Source organism: Pseudopipra pipra, chromosome 6 (genome assembly GCF_036250125.1).
Source record: "Pseudopipra pipra isolate bDixPip1 chromosome 6, bDixPip1.hap1, whole genome shotgun sequence".
Lineage (NCBI taxonomy): Eukaryota > Metazoa > Chordata > Aves > Passeriformes > Pipridae > Pseudopipra > Pseudopipra pipra.
The window spans coordinates 25,498,910-25,526,489 of NC_087554.1; the positions used below are offsets into that span (position 1 = coordinate 25,498,910).

Sequence of the window (27,580 nt, forward strand, 5' to 3'; positions counted from 1 at the left end):
GAGACAGAACAGTTCTGACTTGTTCAGAACTGCAGAAGAAATGACAGTGCTGCTGGAAACAAAACATGCAAGTTTGCTTCTTAGCCCCCAACAGTGAGCATGGGGTCCCAGTACTGAAGCAATTCTGCACGTGGCCTGGGAATGGAACAGGAAGCAGGAAGTGAGGAGCTGTGCATGTGCTGGCGTGACCATGCCTCAATGAAAGGACCTGTCAACCCAGGATTGATGCTGCAACTTTTTATTTTATTTTTATTTTGCTTCACAAAGCAAATGCAGAGCAAGTGATAGGAGGAGGAGAAAAGGTGGCTTGGAAAAAACTAAAAACAAACAAAAAAAAAAATTAAAAAAAACCCCACAAACCAACCAACCAAAAAAAAAAAAAACCAACCAAAGAGGAGAGAAGAGGCAGCTGCTGGAGTATAAGTGGAAAGTGAGCTGCTACAAGAAGTTGATAGATGCCAAGCCCGCACTAATTCTTAATAAAATACAATACTGAAAATAGGATCTGAGAGTCTCCAAAATACAATATCTTAAGGGATCGGCAATAATACAAAATAAGGTTCATTATGTACAAACGAGTTCTGCTCTTGGTCTCTGTACAACGGTGGGAGTGAGAGGCATGGGGACATGCTCAGTGGAAGTGCTGGGGTGGAGGAAGGCGTGCTTGGACCCAGCAGTGGTTCTTTGTGCTGGGGTGGAGGTGGAGGTTGGAAAATGCAGTGGTATCTGGTGACCTTGAGAAGAGCTATGCTGAAAGCCACCTTCTTCCTCACCCCACTGGCCATGCAGGTATGGCTGCAGCTAGCTGTGTCCAAATTTTTCCTAAATGGCTTTGGTGGCAAAACCAATTTTCAAAAGGTAGAAAAGAAGGATATGAGGGCCCTTCCCTCGCTTCTCCTATTCATTGAGCAAGAGCCATCCCATCCTTCCTCTCCAGGGGGCCTTCTCCACTCCCAGACTGGACGAAGAGGAGAGGCTGGGGCAGTGCAGAGTGAGTCCAGGGTGCTTGATGAGAAGCAAGTGGAAGAGGAACCTGCTGTGAGACCTGACAGAGTGTGCAGGGACTCCCGTGTTAAAACATGGGGCAACCTGCCACATCGCAGATCTCCAACACTCATGTCCCACGTTGTCCTTTCATCAAATGGCAGCTGAGGGAATGGAGCGAGGAGACACTTAAGCCTTTCTACGGGGCTTTTGATGGGGAGGGAGAAGGATCAGAAATGAGTGTCTGGGTGCTAAAAAGGATGGCACAGGCTTGAGATGAGGTCACTTCAACACCAAAATTGGCAAGTCTCGCCTGAGGGATGGTATGGCAAGCATTTGCTACCTTTCGTGTCAGTACTTAGAAGGAAGAGGTCTAAGACTGTCTTTCGTTACCCTGGCCAATTCCAACATGCCACCCCTTTCCTGACAGATGTACCTGTCTCAAGAAATGCCAGTATGTCCTCAGTGGTTTTCACAACACTGTGTTGTGTGCACATGGAGGATGTGAGGGGAACGATGGCTAATCTGACAGACCTCCAATGGGTTTCAGAGCCTTCCTTGGTGGTTCCTAGAAAGACCCCATTTGTCATGAGGCCGAATTGGGGATGGAGAGCTGGGACGGGGGTCAGATTATAGGAATGTGTTTCACTCACTCTCAAAGGAAATGCCTCCAGAATGGAAAGCGAGAAGACCACTGACCTGGCTAGCACTGCACTGTAGGGCCCAAGCTGGGAACAGATGGAGAAATACCACTCCTGCCAAAGCAGGGGTGCTGAGGGTGGGGAGAAGTGGGTTGTGGGGGAAAATTGTTATCTATTTCAGAGCTCTGGTTGTCTAGAAGCTGCTGGCTAATTTTTATGGTGATTTATCTGTCTGGGATCTGTCTTCCCCACTCCGTTTGTGTGCAGATTTTTGCAGATATTTGGCGTTGAAATTACGTAGGCATGTCCATCAAGAGAAAACTAGAGCAAGGAAGAACTAGGTTTTCTCTCAATGGAAGGAGAAATATACTAACTGATGGAGGGCAAGGAATGAGCTCAAACTCTCCAGAGCCATCTCTCCAGCACCAGCATCACCCACTCCTAAGTCTCCCAGGCAGGACAGTAAATCCAACACTGTCTTCTCTCTCTCCTTCAGGTGCATCTGATGTAGCCAAGGGGTACAGAGCTGGGGACAGCCCCCTGGGTCTGGAGGCTTTGGGGAGTGAGCTGAGTAGTTTGGGGGCTTCCCCTGATCTCCCTCCACTTCAAGGTGAGCCCACATCCATAGGGTAGTGCTCACTTAAGCAGGAGGTAAGGCCAGGAGAAGAGGGTGTCCAGGGCTTCTCCAGAGATCTATTGCTGGTTCTGGCAGTCCTGTGACTCCCCTTAGAGAGATCATTACTAATGGGAAGAATGGGGAAGGGGAGGAGCTGAACCCAAGGCCAGTTTACTAGTGTCTGAATGCAGTGTCCTCTCCTGCCAAGTCCCCTCAGTTGCTTGGTGAGGAGGGAATCCTGCAATCTGACAAATGAGGCCTTGAGGTCCAGCAGCTGCTACAAGAATTCAGTTGTCTCACTGGAGCTTGTCTCCCTGAGGGAAAGAAAAGACAAAGCATCAGTCAAGGTTCATTGCAGCCTCCTATCCAAATTCACCTTTCTGTGTGCCCAACTAGTTTGCTCTGATTGGGATGAACTCCTTCACCAGGTCACTGAATGGAACACAAACCTGGGACCACCTGAGTCATCCAGCCCTCTGCAGCTCTATGCTAGTGGGACGCTGCTTTATAAAGTCTCAGACTTTTGCTCTAGAAAATAAACTTGTTCTTATGCTCTCTGCCAGGCCTCCTTCAGCCACTGCTCTTAGCTGATTGCCTGCCCCAGGTGGCTCAGCTGTCCTTAGCTTGCAGCAGAGGGGACAGACATGCCTGCTGCTTACTCCCATACGCCACACTGTATTTTGGGCTCAGAAGGTGGCCCCATGTGCTTACCTCTCATGGAATTGCTCTTTGAGGTGGGTGAGAGTTGTGTCAGTTCGGTTCTGGTCAGGACCCTCCAGCTGGGTTTTGCTCAGATATTTGGCTGTCTCATGTGTCCTGGCCAGATGAGGCCTTCCCTCCTCAGATTGCCTTTTTTCAGCCTCCCACCCCTCAGGATGGTCCATGGTTAGGAAGGAGCTATAGCTCTCTTCTAAGGAGCCAGCACCCTCATCATAGAAAAGAAGGCTCCGTGACTGAACTGGAAAAAAGGAGAGCATTGGTTAACAATGAGGATAAGGTCTCTTGCAATGGGTATGGGTCATGACAGTGGTTTCAGCACATGCTCACCCAGCCTTGTCCATGTGTAACTTTGCAGGATACCCTCCTCCCCCCCCAGCTTCAGGAGGCAAATGAAGACAGACCCCTGGACACATAGCATCTTCAGAAGACAACCAGTCTGCCCTGGGACTCTTCCCTCATATTCCTTCCTTTGACACTTGCCATGTTTTAGGACAGCAGTTAGCATGGAATGACAACAGGCCCCAACAGAGTTTTTACCACTGACAGATTAGGAATCTTCCCTCACCACAGCCCCAGCATATGGGATAGGCACAGAGGGGAGGATGCTATGCCTGAGCAGGGCCTGTTGAGAGCAGAGCCAGAAATGGTTTGACAAGTTCAAATGGAGGAACCACATTAGACTCACTCTTACTAGTTGTGTAAATGTCTGGTGCTGGTGTTGCTTTCACTGTCTGTGATGCTGAGGAGAACTCAGGGAGACAGGGCATCAGGGATCCCAGGATCAGAACGAAGCAGAGTGCCAGCACCTAGAGAGGAGATCAGCACAGAGTCAGTGCCGCTGAAGAAATGCCATGAAGAACCATTCCCCTCCACAGCACACAAACATGAGGCTGTGTAAGAAGATCTGATCAGGCTGACGATTGGGTACCTGTGGTCCCCCAGGATGGGAAGGGACTTGCTGTTCTAATCTCTGCCTCAAATCTAAGAAGGGAAGCCAGAAACTTCCTCTTGTTGCTTTATTTGGAGTATTTCTGGTTCAATAGTGAGAACTTGTCCATCCAGTTGAGAAGAGATAGTGGAAGGCGTAGCTGAGAAACGAGCTGAGAAAGAATGAGACTCAACAGAAGGGACGAACTCTGCCTTGACCAAAGGGAACCTGACCGTTGGCTCAGCAGGAGCTATTGTGGGCTGTGAAAAAACAAGCTCACTGGGAGAAATCTGTGAGGTACTACAGGACATAGCAAGGTGAAGCTACTATCCATGCGAGGACAGAAATGACAGCAGAATTACAGTTGCCTAATACCTGATAGTAAAGATGCTGAGTCCAATGAAAGGGTTAAATTTATGCTTGACATGTAGGTATGAAGGACTACGTGTGCAAGACCTTCTGCTGTCAGGCACACCAGTCAGAGCTACTAGCTCAACAGGAGAAAGGCATATGAAATCTCCCTGGAAATGCCCCTCAGGTAGGTCTGGACCTGTCTGGAAATTCTGTTGTAACTGCAAAGCTTCAGAGTGAGATGCCAGTGCTGATTTTAAGAGCCTCTATAGAGCTTAGGGAACTGTCAGTAAAGAGCAAGAAGGGACATAGGGGAAATGGTACAGAGCCAAATGCTTGTTACCTGAACACCCATGCCGCCAGCTCAGTACTCAGACTTAGCAGCCAAAGAGGCAATGCATCTGTTGGTGATTTCTACTACCTACGTATAAACTAGCTAAGTTTGACCTGGGGGGACACCTGTGGGCACAGCCAGCAATTGCTTGACTGCTTTTCAGAAGTTCACCTATTTCAGAATAGCTGTGCCTAATTAATGCACAGAAGCTGGTACATCAAGGTAATTTTGACCACCAGTGGATTCCAGGAGATATGGAAGATAGGATAATAACACGAGGATACTGTGCTATGTAAAGAGGGATTTTAATTGTCCAGACTCTTCATGGCTGGTTTTAAGGAAGGACATTAAACATGGACAGCACAGATGCTGTCTAAGTACGCCATATCAGGCACACAAGGCATTTAGAATCCTTATTCCACAAAAACAGAGGAAAAAATAAATTATGAATAAATGTTGCTTGGAATTATCACAGCCAAACACACAACTTGCAGAAAAGGGAGCCAGCCCTGTGAAGTCTGTTCTTCCCTCCTAAAACAAAACAGGTTTTTGGGCTGGGAAAGAGCAGTATACTTAACATCTTGCTTTAACATGGCTTTCAACTGGGGCTTTGCAAAACAGCATTGTTTTTGCTCTGTTTTGTTTCAGGTTAACTCTGATGCTCTGATTCAGTTCTAGTTCAAACTCTACAACACTTCATAACAATAACTTGTGTTTTGACTCTGAGTACAATTCATCTCACAGCTTTTGACCATCTCATTACTCAACCTCTTAAAAGTGAGGGAAATCAAGCTGGAGAAAACTATTTCAAAACCAGTTGGAAAAGTGGAGGAAAAACTAATCAAAAAAAGACATACTGAGAGTGTATTTATCAAATGGTTCACTGTCAAACTGTGAGGAAGTAGCAGATGGAGTAGCAGAGAGATCTGTTATGGATCTGGCAAGATTCAGCATTTTTAAGCTTTACTTGAATGATGGACTGTATGAAATCTGCAGATGGGAGAGACTACAAGCAGACTGGCTTTTGGTCAATATTCAAATTCAGAATGATCTTGATCATGGGAAGAAGTGGTCCAAGAGAACAGTGGGAAGATCTATAGAGACAAATGTGGAGACCTGCTGAAACCTCCAAGGTGGCAGGACTGATTAACAGAGGAAACACATCAGTGACTACATGTTTCAGCTGTTCTAGAGAAGATGATCTGGGAGTTAAAATGGAGCACAAGACAGGCCCAAATCGGTGTCACTTTGCAAAAGGCAAATCGCAGCCCAAGCAGAATGAATAGGCTTTCTGGCTGGATCTGTACTGGCCTTCAGGTGGAACACTGTGTCCAGCTTTGGGCCCCATACTTCCAAAAAGATGCAGGGCCACTGAAGAAAGTCTGGAATAGAGCTCTGGGAACAAGCAGTGATTCAGTAATTCAGCCTACAAGGGAAGACTGAAGAAATCATAGTGATTTAGCAGAGCAGATTGAAGAGAGTTGCTTGAAAACAAGAGTTTTCCAATATGTAAAATGCAGATGCACAAAGGGGGAGTAAACAGATCTTGCTTGGGCAGAAGTTCTAATAGGCTTAAGCTGTTGCAAGGGAGATTGAGATGAAATAGCAAGAAAGCTTTATCTGGAAAAGATAACATAGTACTGAAATGGTTTGCCCTGGGAGGCTGAGTACTGCTCACCACTGGAGGCCTTCAAGAACTGGCTGTACAAATATCCAGCAGGAATGACATAGAGCTAAAGAAGAAGGGTAGTCTGCTCCACTCCTATGCTGCAAGGCATGATGATTCTACATATCTTTTGTGATAAAAAGTGCTGTATTTGAAAATGGAAAATGGGAACTAGGAGGCTTAAGAGAGGAACTGGCCAAAGATAGAAAAGCAAATTACAAATTCTTGAAATGCTTGGAAGCTAGGAAGCCTGAGAGAGTTGGTGTGTGGGCTGGGATGCCTGGAATGAAGGGAGCAGCAAGGAGAGATAAGACATTGTTGGGACGCTAAATTAGGTATTTTATCAGTCTGTAGCACAGGGGATATCTGGCACCTCTTCTGGACTTGCTTATTCCAGGTAGTAGCATTGAAGATTTGCTGCAGCCAGGGATATTCTGATGAGATGGTGCATTAAGGAGCAATAAGCCACTGGGCTCAGGTAGGTCACACCTGAAAATCTGGAAAGAACTCGAGAATGAAGACATAGAGCAGCAAAAAGAAAAGACGGTCATTAAAATCTGGTCTGACATGGGGGCAGCAAAGAGTACCAAAAGCTTGAGCAGATTTTGAAAGTGCTGGAAATTATAGAGCAGGGGCTCTGGAACTATGGAAACTGAACCAAGAGCAAGAAACAAACCCTCAGGACACTGAGGATACTGAGAAAATGGGGCAAGCTTCTCACCATCTGTCTGCTTTTCGTGACTGTTAGCAGTACAAAAGTGATTACCAGATAAAGATAACTAACTCTGACAAATTTGTCATGACCAGCTACTACGACAATCCTGCAAAGACATCACAAGGGTGAAGGTTATATTTTTACCATGGATCAGAAACTTTCCCCCAGCCAAAACTGAGATGAAGAATAAGCAATTGACTCTATTTATGGCTACACAGTGGCATGTCCTAAAACTCCTCAGTGAAGCCAATATTATTTAACCATGATCCTCCACTAGGAGAAATGAGAGGTAAACAGGGATTACCAAAACAACAGACAACCCTGATTAATTTTGGTTAGTCAAAAGGGCAAACAAAGAGAATTCCAGCTGGATTTAACAAAGCCTGATGTGCAGGCATAGGAAGAACATGCCATTTCTTGCTAATAAACACAAGGTAATGCCCACTGGGATGAATACTTGGACTGTTTGTCCACCTTGCTGAGTTAGACATTAAGCATTACCAACTCAGCAAAAGAAAACTCTACCCACTACGATGGAAGCTCATTGAAGATTTTTTCTGAATGGCTGATAGCTAATGAAAGGCAAACAAAGTGCCATTTTGCCCAAAGAACAAGACAGTGAAAATGCAGGAATTATTCTAATGTTTCTGCATAAACAACTGACAATACCAATGTATGTATGACCCAGGGCCCAGCTCTGGTGACTATAATACAAAAGGAGAGAGCAGATGTAACTGGCAACACAGCAGGGCAGCAGGGAAGAGGGCAGAGGCAATCTACAAAGCTGTCTGGACAAGCATGGCCAATAAGGAATATGGAAATGAAGCTTATACCATTAGACAGGTCCCGGTCTGCGTGGAAGCCATTTTATAAGGTCTGGAGACTTTCCCAGCTACCAGAGCCTGCAGCTTCTGTAACTGCTGGAGCAGAGTCCTGTGATAGGAAACAACTCATATCAAAACTTGAGAAGAGGCAGCAGCCAGTAAGCGAGGCAAGACTACCCCTACTCTCTTCATATTTTATCTTGATTTTTCCTCCTTCTGAAAACAAGTATCTCCCCTTTGCTGTATCTTGCCCAAGTTCTCTGAACAAACACACTTGGGAAGTGAGAGACAGAAAAAGATCTCACCAGCAGATCCACCACCACCTTCACTGCACCTACCCACTGCTGTGAATGTCTCATTCATTTAGGACTCCTGGCTGCCTCAAAGCCCAGCCTGTCAACTCCCAGAGCAGTGGAGAGCCAGGGTACCATGAAAACCAAGCTCTGGGATGGTGACTGAGCTTTGTAGACAGCTCAGGCCTTTAGCACAGACTTGTCTGCTCCCACTTCACTCACTGACACACTCTGAAGCTCCAAAGCATGAGGTAGAGAGAGAAATAAGAAACAGTTGTGATCCTCTCCAATTTATTCAGTCTTGGCAAACTCTGCAGAGGAATATGGGCAAAGACAAATCTTGAGTTCAGCAATTAATCATTCTCTGGCTGCCCCGGTTGGAACATGTGCTAAGGTCTCTCTGCTCCATTTAACTGTTCATGGGCATCCACACACATAAACACAGAACAGTGCTAAGTGTTACCAAGAGGTACTGAACCCTTCATTGAGCTGGTGAAGGAATCTGGAATGAGGGAGACTAAAAAGCACACAGTTCCCAACAACTGCAAATTACTGAAATGCAGACTACTGCTGAGTTTCCCTGGGGAGCACTGATTGTTTTACACAAGTATGTTTGAACTTTTATGAAATGCCAGGTCCTAGGGCCAGGTGATTGCAGGAGAATCCCGGCTTTATCTCTTTCCAAATCCTCTTCAGCTACTTGTACATATGGAGAGAAGCACACAGTGTCCCACTGGCAGTGCTCAAAACCCAAATCCAATTAGAAAGAACACAATGTGTATTTTGAAAAACAAATCTCCTGGTTTTTAGGCCAATCTCCTGATTTTTCAGGGTGGGGCTAATGCTTTTTCAGCAGCAGGGCTGCCCACACTCCCAGAGAGGCCGGGGGGCAAGCTGTGCCTCATGCATGAGAGCAGCTGGGCAGCTGTATCTCTGGCAGATGGGAGACCTCTGGCTCTTGCACACCTTTGCCAGACCACACCTGACAGCCCCCACTTCTGGCACCAGTGGCTGGCCCGGAAGCCAATGCCACCGCACTCATGTCATGGATGGGAGGAAGGAATGTGGTAGAGCCTCTAGGAATTCTCCATGAGCCTCTAGGAGTTCTCCATGAGATGTAATGGCAGCAGAGGAGTGGGTGACGAACTGACTCTCTGGCTGTGGTTCTCCTTTTCAATTCGAGCTGATATAAATGGGGCTACAAAAATGAGCATCCCCTTCACCAGCCCTGCACTTGACCCTGCCCCTGCTCACACCTGCTGCACCCAGTAAGGGCGAGCAGATTTGGGCCCTTCTCCAGCTCCTGCTGCCCATCCCCACTGCAGGGGTGGGAGTCTTCATATTTGCTTCCAAGGAAGCAAATTCCCCTGGTGATCAGTTGGCCAGCTCTGCATATTTGAAGCACAGGTGCTCACCAGAGCTTTGGGTGAGGGAGCTTTGGGGCTGTGGGAGCAGCTTGCTCCTTTCAGGGGAGCAGCAGCAGCAGCAAAGGAGATTCTCTGGGCTTGTTTTGCCCAGAAGAGGCTAAGAAATGGCTGGAACACCACATGCACAAGGAATTACCCTAGATTTGGTTGGAGCTATCTTTATTAGAGGAAGAGCCTTTCCCTGTATTCACCAAGTCTGTTCAGCTTTCTCAAGAGAAACCTGAAACAGCCACAATATGTCCAGGCCCTTGTATTCCTCCAAAGAGCCCAAAAGCAGAAACAATAGGTCTGAGAGGCTGGTGTGAGAGGCCTCCCTTGATACATCTGTCCTTGATATAGCCAGAGACCTGGAGGGCAATGTGGAAGGCAGCATGAGCCCAAAGGGCTGCAAGGAGAAGGAGGAAAATATAAGGGATATGGGAAACGCCTTCCCTCCCTCTCCTTGCTGTGGCGTGGCCTGGTCATCCCAACACAAACATTCCAGGCTTGCTAACCAAACCCAGCTGCCTCATTGCTGTCACAGGCTGAAAACCAGTGCCTTGCTGAGCAGCACCCATCCACCAGGAGCTGGGACAGCCTGCCTTTCTCTTCTCAGCCCTCTGCCCCAGCACTCCCTGACTTCCCTTCCTGCTCACCCTGCCCTACCCACGGAGGGTCAGGTCTAGCCCCTCTTACCTGTTTGCATTTTCTAAGGTCTCCACTTTTTTCCAGAGTTCATTGTTTTCTGTTGTGTATGTCTCGACCCTATGGGAATAAAACCCATAAGCCAGTTAGTTACAAAGGCCAGACAGATAAAGAATGTAGTGCTTGCCTCTCTTGGGGTGTGGAGGCTCAGTAGCCTCATCTATCACCTGCAGATATGGTCCTGGAGTCAAATGTTACTGTCCCAATGTTGCTGCCAGCCCTGATGGAGCAGGGATGAGACTGCAGGTGAACAGTTAAGTGTGACAGTTCAGGGTTTCCCGAGGTTTGGGAGAGACAGTAACATTTGGTTACAGGCAGATCAAGTCAGGATAGACCCAAAGTTACGCAGACATTTCCATCACTTCCAAACCCCCCTAAGGAGCATGAAAAATGAGGAGGAGGAGGACAAAGTAAAACCTCTCCCACTCAGACTGAGAACCTGCCCTGGCTGTGCACCCTGGCTGTGAAATCCAGGCTGCTCCGTGCAAACGCTGGGCCAGTTACGACTGCAGACACTTGAGGGCAGCAGAGAACCTGCAGGCTCCGTCCTACGGCTTCCCAACTGCAGTGGTTGGGTTGCGCTGGGACAAGGGAAGGGGAATGCCTCCACGCCCGGAGGAAGGCAGGCCAGGGACACAGTCTGATCCTGACGGAGGTTTCCAGGACAGCCTCTGAACTAGGCGTTCCGTGCAAAAATTGGGCTTGCAGCAAAAGTGCCAAACTGAATGGTGAAGAGCCCAATTACAGGTTCTGACTAACCAGCTTTTACAGAAAGCCAAACTGACCAAAGACATGTTCCATTAAAAAAAATCACTGAATGCTGCTTTTGGTTCACATTTAAACCTGGCATTGTTTGAAAGCCATCTGTCATAGCAATGCTCCAGTGTAACAAACCGCTGAGTACATACAGGCACCACGCACGGCCACAGCTGGGAAAAAGGCCCCAGCACCAAACGCCCTGGACCTGTCCCTTAAGCAAGGCCAGCCAACTCCCCAGCTCCAGCTTGAAGGATCTGGGTGAAGGATCTGGGTGTCAATGTGGGACACTAGCTGGAGATTATGTGCTCTGATGCCTGGACACACACATGCACACTGAAATGCTCTGTGAGAACCTGAAGATGCCTCAAGTCATCTGTTTTAATTCAGCATTTCTATGCAACTAGAGAAGATAAACAGGTAGCATCAGGAAGAAGAGTTAATGAAGGTTGGGTTGGGGGGTTGTTTTTTTCCATTTGCTGATCTCAGATGGTGTTAGGAACTGAGAAGAAAATAGTATTTATGCAGAAACATCAATTTGCTCCTGGATCCTAGCATTCTTCTTTGCCCATTATGGGAATGCCCATTGGGGTTGCTAGTGCAGAAGTTATTTTCTACCCTGTCAGTGTTATGTGATGTCACCATAAGCTTATGCCTGCTATTCATGCAGGACCTCAGGGTTGCAAGGAGAATACCAAAGCTAATGCAGAGAGTGGAAGGGGAGGGAGTGTGGGGAATAACTGTAGTGCAAGGTTTTTCTTGCTGTCAAGTGCTTGTGTGTCCGCCTTCATGGGAAGAGAGGGGGAAAAGCCATGGATAGCACTCTCAGAGAGCCCACTGCTTGTGGGACAAAAAAAACAGAAACAACTTCTAGTGGGGAAACAGGACTCTTACCCAAAATCCCACCTTGTTGGCAGCCAAAATGGCCTGTGTTTTGCAGGGGACCAGCCAAACTAAGCAGTTGGAAACATAAAATTTCTTGAGCAATCTTTATCCCACAGGAAGGCTTCTAGGAAGGAGGGAAACAGGGGCAGGATCCCAAACCAAACTCCTGTGCAGCCAGCCTTGCAAGAAATCATACTTTCTTAGCAATTCACAAAACACTAGAAAGGAAGACTGTGCATGGACAGGATTCCTTTTTTTTAAAGATAAGACTGAGAAGAAGAAACTTACTTTTTCTCTAGACACTCCACATACTCTTTCTTCTTCCTGCGACTCTCCTGAGCAGAGATCTGGGAGGGAGGCAAGCCATCAGAGAGGAATCAACATCATAAACGTCTGGACATTTTGTGGCTCATGCATCTTGTCTGTTCCCTGCACACACAGCACTCTAAATGGGGAAGTTGCCTTCCAGTCTGTCATTCCTATTGGTCTCCAGGCCAAAACTGGGAGGGATGGATGCTGTAGGTATGCAGCCTTTCTTGGCCTGTAGGCCACAACCATTTGTTGCAGTATGTCCCTCACTGCCAAAAGCATCTTTAGGGTTGCTTTGAACTCCTCTGACTCACATGGGTATGTGCTGTGGCCATCTGGGCTGATTCTGCCCCAGATCACTTATGAGTCACCTGGTGATTAATTCAGGCTCCTCACCATTTCTCCCACAGGATGCTTTCCTATACAGTATAAAGCTCACAGCCTCTGCCTGGCTCATGAGCTCTGTGCATCACCCGTCCTGCATCATGCAATGGCTCTGGTTTCCCTGCCTCCACCAGCAAGGGAACTGACCAGGCCAGTTAGTCTGATCCGTGATGCCTTGGCCTGTGGGCCCTATGAAGGCCACACATTCCCAGGAGCTGGGCTGGAAGCCATACTTCCCGGATATGGCTGTATGCAGAGCAAGCATGCAGAGATGACCCCTGGCACCATTTTTGTGGGTTGGGAGGCTCGTGCTAATGTACCAAAGGCAGGATCCCACCTTTTCTGAGCTGCAGTGCAGCTGAGGAGGTGAGGGTAACTATAGCACTGGTCAGCTGAGGATGCTCTGGAATCATGGGAACTGCATGATTACATTTTTTGCAGTCACCTTGTTTTTGATTTTCCTCCTGACTCTCTTCAGTGCTTTCTCCTCTGCTTTGGTGAGGGGCAGCTTGGTAGGAATGGGGTAACCCTCGGCAATCAAGGTGCGCTTCTCCTCTTCAGTCAAGAGCAGCGGGCCAGAGGTTCCTTGTAACTTCTGAAACACACACAGAGCATCCATCAGTGCCAGCAAGGAGTTCTATCCCAGTGATCCTCTTTAAAGCCTTGCAGAGCATCCAGAGGCTGTATACATCAGAATAGAATACACTGCTTCCCACTGATACTAAATAGGTGCAGGACAGTGCTTTTTTCTGCTCTCAACCTGATCACAGGGGCACAGCTCAGCAGCTCTTTTCCTCTTTTACTTGGGAGGGGATCTGCTCTTTCGTGGTGAGGCTGGCTACACAATTCTACTGCAGGACCCTACCAAAGAACTTTTGGGCAATGGATAAAATGGTCTGGTTACGGGAATTCTCAATAATTCCTTTCTCTCCCATTAACCTCCTCAGAAAGTCCTCTAGTGCATAGGCCACTTCCCAAGGTCAGGGGTGAAAGACAGTACCTGCTAAAACAAGGTAGCTGATGGTAGGTATTATGCAAGACTCATTGTGCCTCTCCTCACTCCTCACCATCCTTTCCCCACATCCCTGTGCTAAGACATCACATTGCTTTGCCAGAGCATTGCAGCTTGGAGACCATAACAAGAGCAGGATCCCCTACGTGAGCCTTGGAAAGCCTTCAAATCCCTCTGAGCACCAAGGAGCCCTGTGTCCCAGTGATGTCCTGCTGCCTCCTTACGTGTGGTGCTGTGAGGAGAGGTGAGGAGGAGATGGCAGTAGAAGAGCGAGCAGCAGGCCGGGCTGGGCTGGAGGGAGGCAGGGACCGAGGGCTCTGAGATCCATCGCTGTCACTGCCATGGCTGCTGGGTGGAGTTGGAGGCATCTGCACCAGGTCATCTACTGAGAAATAAGGAGGTCAAGTCAATGGCTCTCATGTCAGCCTGTTGGTAGAGGCATAGGAGAGGGTAGAAGAAAGGAGAGGGTGATGAGTTTCCCAAGATGGGGTGGGTCTGAGAATCAGGGTGGACTGAGCACTGCCCAAGAGAGAAGTGAGACTGACTTCAAATGTGCTAAACTAGGAACTGCAGGAGAGCTGGTAGGGGCTTTGCCAAGACACTGAAGGTATTTACAAAACAATAAGGTACTCCAGTTCAACCAAAATGAAGTACAAAGCCCCTGATGTTCACAAGTACAGGAAGCTCTGTGAGAGAAAAGCTCTTCCAAAGCACTGCTGGGCTCACACACTTGACAGCACACTTGATCCAAAGGGGCTCCGGTCACTCAGTTAATTTCCAAGCACTTGAAAACTGTCCCCACTTTGTACTGGAGAGCCCTGGGGGCCTTCATGGAAGTGGGAATATGCCTAAGGAATGTCTTTCTGCAGTAGTGGGAGTTCCTATAGTGCTTTCATTTGTGCATCGGCAGATTTTCAGATGCTTGGGTTTCTTTCAAATTAAACTGGATCCTGAATTTCCTGACTTTCAGATGGTTATTTTTGGATAACTCTACGGTCTCTCTGAGGATTTTAAAGGCACTCTTGCATATTTCCAACTCTGAAGTAGCCTGTTTTGCCTGGGAGTCCCTATCTGAAAAATTTCTGTGTGTGGCTGCTGGTCCAGACACCGATCTGCATTGGAACAGTGCAATGCTCACTCCTCTATTATTCTGTGCCCCAACGCTTACCTTGTATGCATGGCTCCGACCTCAAGTGTTGTCTTTTCTCCCAATATAATAACCATCCATATCTGAGTAATATAGTTGACCAGGAAATTCTATCTTCTTACCTGTAGGAACATTTAGAAACTGGTTCACCTCTTTGGGTTCAGCTTTGATCACAGGAGCTGGAGTAATTTCTATTGGAATCTGTGGAAAAGAAGCAGAAAGAGCTTTTGGGCACTGCCAAACACCTCACCTCCCCTGCCCAAAAGGCCCCCACCAGTTCTGTTCACAGTCACTGCTCCCCTGCTGCCCGTCTTGCCCCACCTCACAGCTCTGCTCCAAAGCAGCCTCTCACCACACATAAAGGAAACCAAGAGTTCAAACATAAGCCTCTGAAGTCTCAGTTGCTGGGCACACAGAGTGCAAATATGTTTGCAGAGGAAAAGGCAGAGGCAGATGCTTGTGCTGCCAAGCAATGCACTGAGCTGAGTACCTCCAAAAGGGAGATGACTTTTATCCTTGGCAATTATTTTGATAGACCCAGACAGTGTAATTTAAACCAACCCATGTGTTACCATGCAAAGTCCCTCTTTGATCTGCCTTTATTATAAATGGGAATATAGAGGTTATACAGAACAGAAACAGAACAACCACCCTGTCCTGCTCACATGATTTTCCTCAAGGCCACTGGTCAACTGTTTCCAATCGGAGGGGACTGAGAGCTGAATAAAGAGTAGATTTATTCCCATCTGGGTTATGCTGCCCTTCAGCTCCTTTGCTTGCCAGCCCCCTGCCCACCATAGGTTGGAGTTTTTACACTAAACAGACACATTTCAAACTCCTCCAGACTGTAAACACAGCTGAGAGAAGACCATGGAATGGCTGCTAAGCACACAGCAGAGCTTTGAGGGCACAGTAAGTTCAAGCTGTGTAAATAATAGAGGAAGTTTGTGCACAGTTTTGGCTGGAAAAAACCATTTGTTTTGGATGGCTGCTTAAATGGGAAGATGATCAGCATGAGTGAAAAAATGAAGTGAACCCCAGAGATGCTCTACTGTTATCTACTGAGCTGCTTCAGGATAGGCAAGGTCTGTGTGAGACTGATCAGACCTTCTCATGAACACAGCTGGACTCAAGGCCAGCCAAACTGAGCCCTTGACTTACACCCAGATGCCAGTGGCATAACTGTACCTCCTTCAGACAAACAGATTTCTTAAAAATCTGGATATGACAAAAAGAGTTGGCCCCTTGTTTCATAGAAATAATAATTCCTGCTGCTTCATAGGAAAAAGCAAGCAGCACCTGGAGTGGAACCTCCACTTCTAGTGAGCAGTTATGAAAAGTGAGAGGCCAAGTGACAAGTCCAAAAGAGAGCGGCAGAGGAGGGGTCTATACTCAGGAATAGTGGGGTCACTGGCACCGCACTACTTTACACTGTTTTCTGAAAAATGAAAATAAGCCAAGAGTGGCTATAGAAATACTGGCAGATTGGAGGGGACAGATCTCCATCAGGTGCAAGCTTAAAGCCTTTGGCTTTTGTGCCAAGGAACTGGGCTTATATTTAACCAAGATTGCAAAGCCTCCTGTGCTGGAGAAAATCCTCCTTTCACCACTTTCTCTGGAAGGATAAGCTGTCTTCTAGCTTCACTGCAGAAATCAAGAACAGTTCTAGCCAACATCAGGAATGCTGCTCCTCTGACTGCCATTTCAAGAGGAGAATGACAGTATCTGGGCTTTGTATCACCTTCTCCTCTCTGTCCAGCAGCTAAATCACCTTGCAGGACCCTGCAGTCACATGGCTGAGTCTGCATCACCAAGGGTGCCGCTGTGTGAGAGCCCAGGTTCCCAATGGATCTTAGATGGGCTCACCTCCTCGGGGACTGGCAGTCTCTGCAGAGGGTTGAGGTTCAGCACTGGTATGGAGCTGGCAGCTAGCTGGGACTCAGGCAGGTCTAGAGCCAGGTTCTGTTCCTGTTTCACCATGATGGAGCAGAGCTTGGGCCCCAGCGACCACACTCCATTCTCCAGCTCTGAAACATGCACAATGTGAGAGTCAAACTCTAGCAAGAACAGGGCAAGGAAAATAAAAGCCATGCAGACAGCTTCCCCCTGAGTGAGGAGGCTGTCTTTCCAAGTTTAGCACTGTAATCACACAAGCATGTGCAGGCCCACAACACAGAGTGCAAAAGGGAGTGAACCCCCAGCATGTGGGGAGCAGACAGGACAGAGCTAGAGGAATTGTACCTCTGCTGTGCTCTGACTGTGCAGCCCAAGCTCTGGAGGACAGCTGCAGGGTTTCTTCCCCCAGTAATGTCTATGTCTCATCCTCTGGAGCTTATTTATATTTAGGGCTCAGCGAGAGGAGGATGCTGGGCTGTTGCTCCTGAGGCAGCATGGCCAGCATCACAGAGCTGCCAGGTGCGTTACCAAGAATAGCACCATCTCTGTGCTAGAAAGCTGGTGAGAGGGCAAGCATGATGACAGTAAAAGGCTGACAGTGCTGCTTTGGCCTCCAGATGATGTTGTGCCATCATCTGGATGATGGGCTTTTTTTGCCTGACAGAAAGGAGGAAGGTCCATTTCTGTGGAAGGAAGCCCAGTGTGGCACCTGCTTGTGAGGCTGCTTCCACAGCTGGTCCCCTCAGTCTCACCTCTGAGACTCTCTCCTTCACCCTGCACTGCTCAGCGGAACTGCTGCCTGCAGCTGTGCTGTGTTGCCATTGCTAGCAGGGGCAAGAAGCAGCAGTGAGGGAAATGAAGTGTCTGAAGAGAACTTGCTCCCTGCCTGCTCTGTCCTGTGCACATTTGAGACGTGAGCCTGGCTTGTCACTGGAATTAGAGATCACAGGAACTGGGATTCATGCAGCACTGGATAAACTGCAGCTCAGATGGGAAAAAAGAGTGCTAGGCAGGAAAGCTGCCTGGACTCTGCTCTGAAGTTTTGGTCTTTGCTCTTCAAACACTTCAGCCTGCCAAAAAGCTACTCCTGGCTGGCCTACAGCCTGCACCCTCCTTCTTAATCCTCATGCCTTCCCTTTCCTTTTTTATCTGACAACCAGAAACACATTTGGCTTGACACAGGACAAACTATTGCTAAGCATGTCACCAGATAGTGCCCCAGTTGCCTCCACATGAGGCCATAGTCCAACTCACTCTCTGACCCTCTTGCACTGCTCTCTGCATGCAGCACTCTCAGTCAGACCCAGGGATGTTGCCTAGCTATCTGCTGCACACAGCAGCTCTTCAGTGCAGGCCGCAGTGCAGAAGATGTCCTGGCAAGAGGAGAGGGAGAAAAAGGTCCTTCTCAGGTCCAGAAAAGCCTGCACAAAGAGTACAAGCAAACAGCTGTTCATGTGGAGCTGCCATCTGATCTAAACTTAAAGGTACCTTAACAACTCAGCCTCTGTTGCCTCTTGGAGACGCCAGGGCAGAATCCTGCCTCTGGCTTTTGCTTGGACAGAGTGGTGTTAAAGCCTGGGCAAGGATTATATCAGTTAACACAGTGCTGTCCTTGCCAATGGAATATGTTATCTTCCTGTCTTTGGTCTAGCACCTCTTATTTTCTGCCTAGACAAGTATCTCTAGCACATGCTCGTTCCTTCCAGCTGCCTCTGTGACTGGACATCTTCAAGCACAGACACAGCTCCTGTGGCTGCTCTGTGTGTGTATTAGCTGTGAGTGCTGCTCTCAGTGCTGCTAGATCACTTCCTAGAGCTTCCCACAATGCAGCAGGGCCAATGTCATCAGGCAGCGTCTCAGGCAGGGCTGCACTGCACAGGCATAACAATGGAGAGGCTTCTGAGCAGACACAGAGTGGACTGTGTTTTCTCTGTCCTGCAAAGGACACCAAACCTGCAGCTGGTAGCAAAGTCTCCTGGTATGCAGACAACCCCCCCTGCACACCTCTGGTATGCAGACAGACCCTTTCTGATGGAAGGAGGCAAGGTGGTACACAGCCATGAGTGTTTGTGTCCAGAAAACGTGGACTGACTTCTGCCTGTCACAGAGATAAAGGACCTTGAGAGATCTTCCAGTCTATCCCACTGCTCTAGGCAAGTTCAACCACATCTGTGTCAGTCCTGACAGATGGTTGTCTGACTTAAACTTACTGCTCTGAAAGGCAATGAAGCATCCACAGCTTCCCCCATTTAAATTCCTCTATGTTTTCACTATGCCCAGTATGGGAACATTTTGCCTTACTATGATTTGAAGCCTCATCTTCCTCATCTTCCCTTTCTGTTGCAAAGCTCTGCATTCCTCTTTTTCTCAGAAGTGTGGGGCACCCTCTGTGGGAGCTGCTGCTGAAGCAAGGGAGAGCAGACCACCAAGAGCTCTCCCCAGTGAGACTTGACTCAGTGAGAGAGCAGCCCCCAGTGCTGTCAGCCCAGACAGGCTAAGGAACAGACACCCAAATAAGTATGTGCTGTCCTCCCATTTCCTGTCTACATTCTGACTCTGCTCTCTTTCCCACCCTCTAAGATTTATCTGGGGAGTGATTGGGTTACAGAATCAGAAACACATAGGCCATCAGAGGGTCAATAAGGGATTGAGGAGGAGGCATCTCGTGCGGACACATCTGTGTTCTGCTGCCTGAGAGGATGTTTCAGAGGCCTGGCCAGTCTGTAGCCACTGCAGATTTCACTATATGCTGGTGGATGAGGCATCCCAGGAAGCTCCCCCTCTACTCTAGATACTCTGTACATATTAGGAAGAAGTACAGCTGAGAGATATCTGTAGCTGCTCTGGGTTGAGGAGGTGAGGCAAAGAGCAATGAGGAAGCAGGACTTGAACTGGAGGGCTGGCACTAGCCTGAGGCTGGTCCACCACCCGCTGTTCTGCACAACCCTGGTTCCCCCTGCTCCTGGCATCAAATCACACCCTGCAAAACTGAGGGCTGGTACTGACAACTGAAGAACCAGTCTGTATGCACAAACCATCTGGAAAGCAGACTCTGCTGATAAGCGGGGTCACAATGCACCCAGTTGGCTTGCTCTAGCTGACCTGTGTTTGTGGGAACCATGTGGGAAGGGGCAGGATTTGGAAAAGTTTTGGAGATCTGCAGAAAAGCTGGGAGAAAGCTGATTAATAGCAAGCCTCAGCCAGCTCCAAGCCTAGACAGAGCGAGGGCATTCCTGAGGAGCTCTGCAGACCAAGCAGAGCTTGCTTAATGTTAAAGAAAAGCCATTCCTGGACAATTAATTTTAAATGAATGTCTAAAAGGACTGAGACTGGATGGAACTGTGCCAAAAGGACTGCACAGTGTTGTAAATACTGGATCTGACTCAGGGCTTCACTAGAATATGACTCACATCCAATTATGAGCCAAGAAAGCCCTGGAAAGATGAGCTGAATTATCGAGCTGCAGGATTGGGTGCACAGATACTCCTGTACCTGCCATATTAATGTTAGGCCTTAATTCCTGTATAAAGCTGATCTGCACTCTCAAGAGAGCAAGTGCCAGGTGCATCTCAAGCTCTCCTGAGTTGAGTGCTGTACACTCTGTGCTGGCCTCTGCCCAAGGGTATCAGTGTCACGCTCCATTCACAAGAGTCATAGTCTTGCCTTTGAGACACAGCAGCTGAAGGAGGGGCATGTCCAAACACAGAGGAGAGAAGCAGAAGTGGTAATAAGTGTCTCAGAGAGGAGTCCCTGAGGTAGCTTCATGTAGGCAGTCTTAATTTTCAGAGCTTTCTACAAAATCATCCTTTTTCCTACTGTCATTCCCAAGTCTCTTCTCCTCCTATTCATTTTCAGGGGCAAAATAAAGATGTGTTTATTTGTTCGTGCTGGTTTGGTTTTTTTTTAGTTGCCCCCTCCAAGACTGTACTGGAGTTGCTATGGAAGAAGAAATGTAAGTGGAAAGCTTTTTTGATACTAAGGCAGAGCTGCTTGGCCTGCCATAAGCCTCTCTCACAGCACCTTTCTGAGTTGCCCCTAAGGAACGTGGCAGATAGTTGTGTCCTTTGAAGGGACCAAAGAGGCAGTGGAGGCCAGCCTCCTCTTCTCCTGCCTTGACATTTGTACCAGAGAGCTGGGATCATTGCTGGCCATTAGAGGGAAGCCTCTGTCCCAGGTCTCACTCTTGCTCAAAGGAATGGCTTTCTTCTGTGTATATTGAGCCTATGCCACTGCTTTTTCAGGCAGCGTGGTGTCCATCAGCTGTTGGGACACCCACACAGTCCCACAAATTACAGGACTCTCTGCAAGGACGGCTCTAAAAATATCCAGCCATCATAAATTATGCTGAAATGAATTGTTTTAAAAATAAGTCTTGAAATTACTGTCCCTCTCTGTCTCCTGCTAAAAAATCTGCCAGTAAAGAAGCCACTTAGCCTTCCACATGTACCAACACTCATGCTTCCTATGTTCAAGCCAAAACCCTGCTGCCTGATGCCAAAATGGAGCTGGATCTAGGGCATCCACACCCAAGTTTGCAGGATCCTAAAAAGACATTGTCTATTGCTTGTCAGAAGCTGGCAGCACACCGAACCACAGCCAATTATCATCCTCATAAATAACAGTAAGCCCGGCAAAGGAGCAATGTGACTGTCAAAGCACAAATGGAAGGAAAAAAACATAGGCTGTATTTGACAACTGCAGATCACATTCTTCCCCGGATTAGCCACGTGCAAGACCAAGGAATAGCCAGTTTGTCCTTACACATGGAAGACAGCCAGAGCCTCTGCTAACAGATGTGCCCAAAGTTGTGCCGTGTGCATATCTCATGCTCACCATTAGTATTATCTTCAGCCTTGACAGGCACAAGGGGGCTCTGGGGAGCAGAGTCTCCACTGAGGGAATAGCTGTGCTCTGCCTGGATGCCTGGAGTGGGTGGATCCAGGTCCATGTCCAGCAGTGGGTTCTTCTCAGCCAGTACTGGGTCATCGAAGAAACTGCTGAACAGGTCATTGGAGAAATCCTCCATGTTGTCAGAGAAGTGATCCAGGTTCTCTGAGAAATGCTGAGAAAAGACAAAGGGAGAAAGAGCGTTAGTGTCAACTCCAAGGGGGATCTGAGAGCCTTCCTCTGCACTGAGAGCCAAACCTTAGTGACAACACTTTTTGGATGGGAAAAAGCAGTTCCTATTCCTTGCCTGCATCAGGTTGACAAAAACACCTTTAACTAAGACAGAAAGGGACGTGGTGCTGTATATCACTGCTTGTTTATCTATGCCACAAACACTTGTGAAACTTCTATATTCTCTCATCTCCCCCTTTCTCTGTGAGTACCTATCTGCATCTTCCTAGCACCATCTTGCTGTGACAACAAACTGAATAGAGCACAAGGCAAGAAATTCCTGTGATGACAAAGTGCAAGTGTGGCAGAAAATCATGGTCTTCAGTGCCTGTCCTTGGTGACAGACACTTTCTCATGTTCTCTGCCAGCAGCAATAGGCACACTGATGGCCCAGAGAACACCAACCCAGCTGCTGATTTCTATCAGAGAAAAAAAGATCGGTTGGATCAACATAACAGGAAGGCCCCCTGTTGTATTTAATTTCCTCTGGGATTTAACAGCCCCTCTGTGGACCATATGAGGTTGTACTCCAGCCAGATAATGCCTGTGAAATTCGGCTCCCCGATGAAGTTTAAACACTACAGATGGGCTGTTAACAACAAACAATCATTCCACTAATCATTCCAGTAACAGTTAGTAAATCTGGCCAGTTCTGCTGCAGAGCTGGGCTCCTGATATTACAGTGAACCTGCTTCCTTTGAGGCACATCCTCCTTTTCAGAAGTCAAATCACTAACTTTTCCATTTGCTACAACAAAGTATGGGTTGGGCAGGGAGAAAAATGATGGCTGCCAAACACCAGCTGAAAAATTATCCCATTTGTTGGCAGATTGAGGCTTCTGGCTCAGGGAGAGGAAAGAAAAGACAGATAGATTCAAGTGACTGTATTACACAGACGGAACTGTGTAACTTAAATGAACTGGAGAGAGCTCAGCAGAGTCGGACTGGGTCTGTCCCCCCACCCCCTGCCTGGAAAAGCATCTGGGTGGGCAGAAAAGCATTGAAAGCAGTATATTGAAATACCAAGAGCAACAGGGTATGGATGAGAGTGGGAGAGAGCACACATATCCTAGAGTGGAGACATGAATGCCAGTGAATTCCAGTGTGAGAGCTGAGCTCAGGAAGGAGCCTGGCTCCTAGAGAAGCATGGGGTGCATGCAGTCCTTTCTTTCATCAGTGCTAGGACTGAGGGAGGCGGTGGCCAGAGGACCCCGGATGCCGGAGCCTGTAGGTTCCTGCTCCTACAGGAACGTGTATTTGTTTTACCAGAGCACAGTAGCTCTGTCAACATTCCACTGGCTGTCAGAGGGCTGGGGAGTGAAGTAGGCTTTAGCTGAACAGACCCATGCTTCCAACAAGTGGGGGAGGGAGATGGTGAGCTGCAGAAATCTTGAACATGTCAGTGCCTTCTACCCTCCAACATCATCCCTCACCTGCTCGATTTAAAACCTCAGATGCTCACAGAGCATGCTGGAAGTGGGGCTGGAGTCCCTCCCACAAGCATTCTGCCTGACACGAGGTTTCTCTCCCTTTGCTTCCTTCCCACTTGTCCTCTGACTGCCTGGAGTGACAGCCCAACACACCACCATCCGAGGCTTCCCTGGAGAGCAGACACCGCACGTGAAAGTAAGGCAGAAAAGGCATGCTCATGCTAAATCCCAGTGTTGAGGCCCTCCCTGGATGTCTGGGCTGAAGTTTTCTCCACTTGTTCCCATAGCAGACGCGAGTTGACAGGGTAGCTTGGTAAAATCTACCCATTCATTTCCAAGTTGCCTAGAAGCATTTCTGCACTTAAATCAAGTGACAGAAAACACCTTCCATCCGTGCAGAGCATAACTTCTTCAGAGGGACCTGAGTCAGCAGATGAAACTGGGTTAGACAGTTATCTAAAAACCACTAGAAAAACAGGTTTTGTCCTATCCTACAGCATAGAGGGATAAAGACTTTGGAGTCCTGAGTATTAACCTCAGAGAGCGCCTGTTCATGTAACAGCTGTTCTTTGTCTTGTGTTCTCTAAACAACACAAGCAAATACAGGATATGAACACGGTAGCCTTACGGTAAGGGCGAGAATATAACCACGGAGAAGTGAAGGGATTCAGAGTGCTGGCACACCACAGCATAGCAGAGCCAGGACAAAACAAGAGGCATTCAAATCCTATATACTGTTGTGACCATCAAAACTAGAACCACTGTGTAGCCCTGGAGGAGAAGCAGAGTTGGATGGACAGCTGTGGGGAGAGCTATCTGCAACTCTGCCACGTGCTTCAAATTTCTTTCACGACTGTGCTTTAACAAAGGCAAAGGTGGGAGTAAAGAGAGACAAGAGAATGCATTTATGCAGTAGCTCCACAGATTATCTTTTAGTGGCATCCCACCCACACTTAGAACAACGATCTTTCTCGGTCAGTCAACAATCTTTCCATTGTAGGACAAACCTACCTGGAGGGAAGAGGCAGAGATGTGCCTCTGGCTATATTCCTAAACAAAAAAACAGGTTTGTTGGAGGACCTCACTGCTTGGAAGCAAGGATGAAGGCAACACTGTTCTCCAAGAGACATGGGAGTTAGGTCCCCAAGAGACCATTCTCTCCCAAGAGACAGAGACCTACTGCACAGGACAGGGCAAACATAAGTGATAAGCAAAGAATGAAACTTGCAGCTTCCCTGGGCATGCAGAAATGTTGGGGCACCTACCCCTCTCTGGGCTCCTGGGTCATATCCTCCATGACAATTAAATACTGGCAAAGCTTTTTCACCAAAGCAGTCCCATTTCAGTTCTCATCACTCATACCAATCCAACATCTCTAAACACAGACGGTGGAGAGAAGGATGATAGCCTATGAGATTGGGAATAACTACGGTTATTATCAAAGGGGGCACCAAGAATCCGACACCTTCAAGGAGCAACAGCACCTATAGCTGACACAGAGCTGAAGATTGCTATTTTACTCAAAGAAGGTGGCAAGAAGCAGAGGAAAGTTTAAGCAGGAAGGGTAAAGCAAACAAATATAATGACATGGCTTTGTAGCTGGCTATATCCACAATGGAAACTACAGGACCAGCAGGAAGCTGTCACCACATCCCAGGAAGACTGCTGGGTCTCTGGGTTGGCTCCATTCTCTCCTGAATCCAACAGGTATTGTTAATTTTAGATTTCTTATTAATATAAGACACCTGTGCATGCAACCACATGGTAAGAGGAAAAAGAGTCCTCTTGTCCAGATTCAACTGTGATGGGCACAGTGAAGAGCAGCCCAGAGTTTATTTTGGATAGATGCCATCAAAGCCACTGCTAATTAGCTCAGTTTGAGCCTGCTAACCCAGAACAGGCAAACTCTGTCCCACCGAGCCTCATTTTGGGAGCTGCACTTATCTGGCAAAACTCAGAGGCTTCAGCCATACTCTTCCTTTGCATGTGTGAGAAAGAAGGCTTCAGGAAACTGCATGTCCCAGGGTGTGGTGTCTCACAGCTGTGCAGATCATGGCAGAGCATGAGCTTCTGAGCGATATACAGAAGCAGGTTTATCACCTGACCAAATGGATAGCAGCTTTATCCTGGCTGGAAGGTCACATGCCAAAGAAGGTGCTGGGTGGCCACCAGTGCTCCCTTCCCATCCAGAGTGGGGCCAGCACAGCTAAAGGCCTTCATGTGCTGCCACAAAATGACACAACCATGCTAGGCTTTGGGGAGACTTTTGCTGACACAATGGCAACAATGATCTCAGCAGACCAGGGAAGGTCCAAGAAAGAGTCCCCAAAACTCAGATGTGAAGGAAGGTGGGATAGACAGACATACAGGAGCAGAGCAGGCTCATCCTCTCACAGCCTCTTCAAGACCTAAACTCTTTGAGAGTGCCTTCCAGCCAGCACCCACTCCTCAGAAGGCTGGTCAAGACATTTGTGACAATGAAGGACTCTGCAACTCTATTGAGATCATCTCAGGTAGATTTTGCGCAGATGGGCCCGGCTTTAGTAAAGAGGACCAGTCAACTGGGAAACTTGACCCTTACCATCCTAGCCCAGAGGGAGTGGGTGTGCAGTGTACTGGGGGAAAACAGCTTCCAGATGGGATACGAAGCTCACAGCATAGTCTCATTTTGCATTATTCTCTCCTGTTATCTCCCCCTCCCTTTCACACCCTCCTTCCTTCTCCTTCTAACTATGCTCCAAAGCCAAGAAATAGCACGGGATATGTTTCCAAAGCTGTATTACCAGTGAGCGGTCAGGGAGGGGGCAGCCAAGGGACAGAAATGCAATGGCGAGGATGTGCTGGATTTCCTGATCCAAGCCTGATTTCTAGCTGCCCGTCCCCCCCGCACAGTTCTAGGAGGACGGGGAGGCAGTGCCCAAAGAGGATTAGCCAGTGTGCACAGGTATGGAGAGGCAATGACCATCACATCTCTAGGCCCGACAGAGAGCCTTAAGCTGTTCTGGTGCCACAGGAGAATCTGCTCAAGCTGAGGCCATCTCAGCTATGGGGAGAGAGTGAGAATCTGTCAGCTGCTGGCTTCTGCTCCCTCCCACTCCGGGTGATCAACATAGGCACTGACTCTTCCAAACATATTTCCACCACATGTTTTCATCCTGACCTCATGCTTAGGGTTGTCTAAATAGCACACTGTATGTGCGTGCGTGCACTTCTCATTTGAACACCCTTTCCTGTTGTACAACAGTTATCTGGGGAGCTAATGTAAGGCATTCAGACATCCAAATGCAAGCTGTACGTTTCTCCCCACCCAGAGCTGGTGTTAGACCTCTGGAGGCCCCAAGCAGAGACTGAGGCACTAAGCCCTCTCCCCTGCCTGGGCGTGCATGGAATGCCTTAAGGTGTCACTCCTGTAGCCCAGGGGCACTCTGCGTGGATGAGGAGGGGATGATTTCCTCTCCCTGCATCCAGTACTCTGTAGTCATCCTGGCTGCCTCTGTCCCTCCTTTTCCTTTTCATGCTTCCATCCTTTGACTGTGACTTTTCCTTTCCCACCTCCAGCTGAGTCGTTTGGAGACAGCCTCTCTTCAGGATCAGCCTGGTTCTCACAGCCTTTCTGGTCCCATCACAATGGTCTCACTCCAAAGAGAAAGCAGCGAGGGGCTAATCCAGCTGGGTGGCAGCCCAGGCCCAGGAGACGAAGGGCCTTTGCAGGTTGGAGGTTCTGCTCGTGCTGGCAGGCAGTGAAGATGGGGAGTGGATTCTTCTGAGTTTTCTCTTTTCTTTTTGAAAGTATTTTTCCTCTTTGCTTGCCAAGATAAATCTCCTGTCCCAGCTGTGACATCTGCATTTCCCTTCTCTGCTTTCACTAAGGAATGAAGCCCCCTGCACTCCAGCTGCAGAGCTGAGGTTTTCTTTACATTCCAGGAAAGAAGAGCCCATACACTCCAGACAGTCCTTCTGCTCTCTTTAAAATGCAGAGAATTTTAGACCTTATGAAAGTGAAGTTCTCAACAATGTTAACAAGATTCAGGCAGGATGGACAGATGCTGTGAACACTTCTCCACACACTCCAGTTGGTGCATGTGCACCCCAAGGGACTCAAGTGATCATCCAACCACCTCTTGGCTCTCTCAGACCCCTCTGGTACCCCTCTATTCTGACCTGTATTGCTCTTGCTCTCTCCCCTCATGTACCAGTGCTCCCTGCTCCTCCATGCCTCGTCTGCCCAGATCCCTGATCTGCTTGGACAACTTGTCATTGTCCTGCTACCCCCTTGGTATTCCTGCTTCTCTGTGTGCCATGGCTGAAGCACCAAAGGCCAAACTGTCTGTGGGCACCATTGCCATTTCCCTCCAGCAGCAGGACAGCACTTGGACCAGCAGCACCTCTCAGTCTTTCCCAGAGACTGTGGCAATGCCCAAGTCACCTGTGATTACTTTCAGCATCACAACCTTGAACTGC

General features: G+C 48.2%; 1 protein-coding gene across 13 annotated transcripts in view; it reads right to left on the bottom strand.

Moving 5' to 3' along the window:
• Positions 1 to 222: 222 nt before the first annotated feature.
• The window catches only part of CREB3L1 (cAMP responsive element binding protein 3 like 1), a 63,577-nt gene continuing 36,219 nt past the window's right edge, over positions 223 to 27,580 (bottom strand). For 6 of the 13 annotated variants that reach the window (XM_064657995.1, XM_064657994.1, XM_064657991.1 and 3 more), the window contains 11 exons: positions 21,406 to 21,634; positions 16,543 to 16,703; positions 14,799 to 14,877; positions 13,754 to 13,914; positions 12,963 to 13,112; positions 12,113 to 12,171; positions 10,175 to 10,243; positions 7,789 to 7,888; positions 3,647 to 3,767; positions 2,953 to 3,199; positions 223 to 2,555 (listed from right to left, as the gene is read on the bottom strand). In XM_064657995.1, the coding sequence (XP_064514065.1) occupies positions 2,519 to 2,555; positions 2,953 to 3,199; positions 3,647 to 3,767; positions 7,789 to 7,888; positions 10,175 to 10,243; positions 12,113 to 12,171; positions 12,963 to 13,112; positions 13,754 to 13,914; positions 14,799 to 14,877; positions 16,543 to 16,703; positions 21,406 to 21,634 (1,413 nt within the window). In that variant the 3' untranslated portion in view covers positions 223 to 2,518. The remainder of the gene's footprint in view (positions 2,556 to 2,952; positions 3,200 to 3,646; positions 3,768 to 7,788; positions 7,889 to 10,174; positions 10,244 to 12,112; positions 12,172 to 12,962; positions 13,113 to 13,753; positions 13,915 to 14,798; positions 14,878 to 16,542; positions 16,704 to 21,405; positions 21,635 to 27,580) is intronic. The other 7 variants (XM_064658000.1, XM_064657999.1, XM_064657988.1 and 4 more) reach the window with 4 other exon arrangements.